Below are 2,167 nucleotides of genomic sequence, written 5' to 3'. Positions count from 1 at the left end.
TTTTGATAGCTTTGAGAGTCTTTTAAACTATGGCGTTCTTCGTGAAAAAGAAGAAATTCAAGTTTCAGACCCATCTTACCCTGGAGGAGCTCACCGCGGTGCCTTTTGTCAACGGCGTCCTCTTCTGCAAGCTCCGGCTGCTGGATGGAGATTTTGTCGCTACTTCTTCCAGGTAAATACTCCTGAAAACAACCTTAAACGTTTCTTCACACATGCAAAACATTGTTTAAAGTACCATGTTGTGGTCTCATACAGTTTGGAAGCAGTTACGGGAGGTTAAAGTGCATCTGTAGACTAAAGTGCATCTGTACATCTGAGCTTGCAATTACTGCAGTGTGTCTAAAATGTATGCAGGGTATATGAGTATATTATTTAGTACAGATTTGGTGGTTGATATTTGGGATAAAGATGGAAAAGTTTGCATCTTAGCAGTCTCTGTTATTCCCTGTGTTGTTTTTAAACCTGTTTCTGCTCTGTTTGTGTTGCACCAGCTCGCTCCATGAGTCAGATTTAAACGCTGGGTGTTGCCATGTTAAGTGGTCTATCTGTGTATCTGCATTGGCACCTCTGCTGCACTGGGCTGCCAGACTAAACACAGCAGCAGCACCTCTAAAACCAGCTCATACTGGTCAGATAATCTTGGTGTACCAGCTCTTTCAGCTGTGTCGGGGATGAGACGGGGAAGATAACTCTGATTTTTGGGCTTTTCATCTTCTCATTTGCGTCACGTAACTTCAGATTTTCTTCTTCTGACCTTGATAACGTTCATAACTTTCATCTGTTTTTCCTTCCTCGTTCCTGATTTTCTAGATGAGATCAGGTGAAGGACACACAAGGTCTTTGCTTCAGTGTTTCACACTTGTTGACGGTTGAATGGATACAGTGACTGTCTGAAGTCAGTTTGCTTCTCTCTCCTTCTTACAGACTGGCTTACTGAACTGTGTAAAACAATATGAGGCACTACGCTGTTAGTCAGCTAAGTGCTTTATTGGCGGTGGATCTCTGAAGTGCTTTTAACTTGTTTATCAGATCCAACGATGAGACCACAATTTTCCAGATCTGCTTTCCTATTTCACTGGTTGAAATACTCTGCCTCTTTTTCTTCTATTACTGGGATGTTTCCTCACCCTGTTTGGACCTCATGTACATACAGGCCTGCTGAACTTCAAATCCCACAGCTGACACATGTGTATGTGGGGTGGGGGGTGGGGGTTCCTGTGCGTACTTAAAAAGCAGGTCATCCTCTTCATCTACCCACTCAGCCTCCCTGTTTGCACGTAGCATCACTGCAGACTGAGTGTGTGAGAGGGGCTCACAGAGGGGAAAGTAAACACACAGACAGATCGGGATCATCTTGATCAGGTTTCTTGTCTGCAGATGTTTCCGTTTTCTTACCTTTCATCAGTGTGGCGGGGAAAGCGGTTTGGGACTTCTGTGAGGAGCAGATAATCTCACGGAGGGAGCAAACCTCTGCGGTCAGAGCCCAAAACATAGTTACTTTGGAGCACATGTTAGTAAATTCAATTACAACACATTTAAAAACAACAGACAGTGACAGCAAGTGATCAAAACATAAGAACATTTTTATTCATTTCTCATGATTTAAACAGCAACTCCCACTGATTTCAAATCTTAAGGGTGGCCTGGCCAAGGCAGTAGCCATACGAGCTTAAAAAAAACATGAAAATGCAACAAATAAAACATGAAATAAAAGATCTCTAATGTGATATACTATATACAAATACACACAACAAAACACTAGTGGTTTCACCAGAAAAAAACATCAACGTCTCCTGATGATGCTTTTAAAATCATTTGTAGATATAATTTCCTCACCCAGGTCATTTCTAAAATAAGTCCTCAATAGAAACGCTGTGGGAATCTTTAGTTAGATCAATAAAATCAGATTTATGGCCATCTGCATAGGTGTACTGAGTTTGATTGTATTAAATATTGAAACAGAAAAAGTTTAGGTTATCTGGTAAATGGCAGTGATATTATAGTGCTTTTAATTTAACGTTAATGGTGCTCTTAACCTAACACTCAAGAACTTGGAGTCCAGTGGATGCATAAGGGGGAACTGTACAGTTCAGCATCTTGGCCAATGATACTTGAACATGAGACTAGAGGAGTCGCGGATCAAACCACTGAACTTCTGATTGGTAGA

General features: G+C 41.4%; 1 protein-coding gene across 1 annotated transcript in view; it reads left to right on the top strand.

Annotated features, from left to right (window-relative positions):
- The first annotated feature begins 6 nt into the window (after window positions 1-6).
- eeig1a (estrogen-induced osteoclastogenesis regulator 1a) overlaps window positions 7-2,167 on the top strand; it is a 30,414-nt gene continuing 28,253 nt past the window's right edge. Inside the window, exon 1 of the mRNA XM_005730565.1 lies at window positions 7-172. Within this exon, the coding sequence (XP_005730622.1) occupies window positions 30-172 (143 nt within the window). The 5' untranslated portion in view covers window positions 7-29. The remainder of the gene's footprint in view (window positions 173-2,167) is intronic.

Source organism: Pundamilia nyererei, unplaced genomic scaffold (genome assembly GCF_000239375.1).
Source record: "Pundamilia nyererei isolate P.nyererei 1_Seehausen unplaced genomic scaffold, PunNye1.0 scaffold00038, whole genome shotgun sequence".
Classification (NCBI taxonomy): domain Eukaryota; kingdom Metazoa; phylum Chordata; class Actinopteri; order Cichliformes; family Cichlidae; genus Pundamilia; species Pundamilia nyererei.
This window is presented reverse-complemented; position numbering and strand designations above follow the sequence as displayed.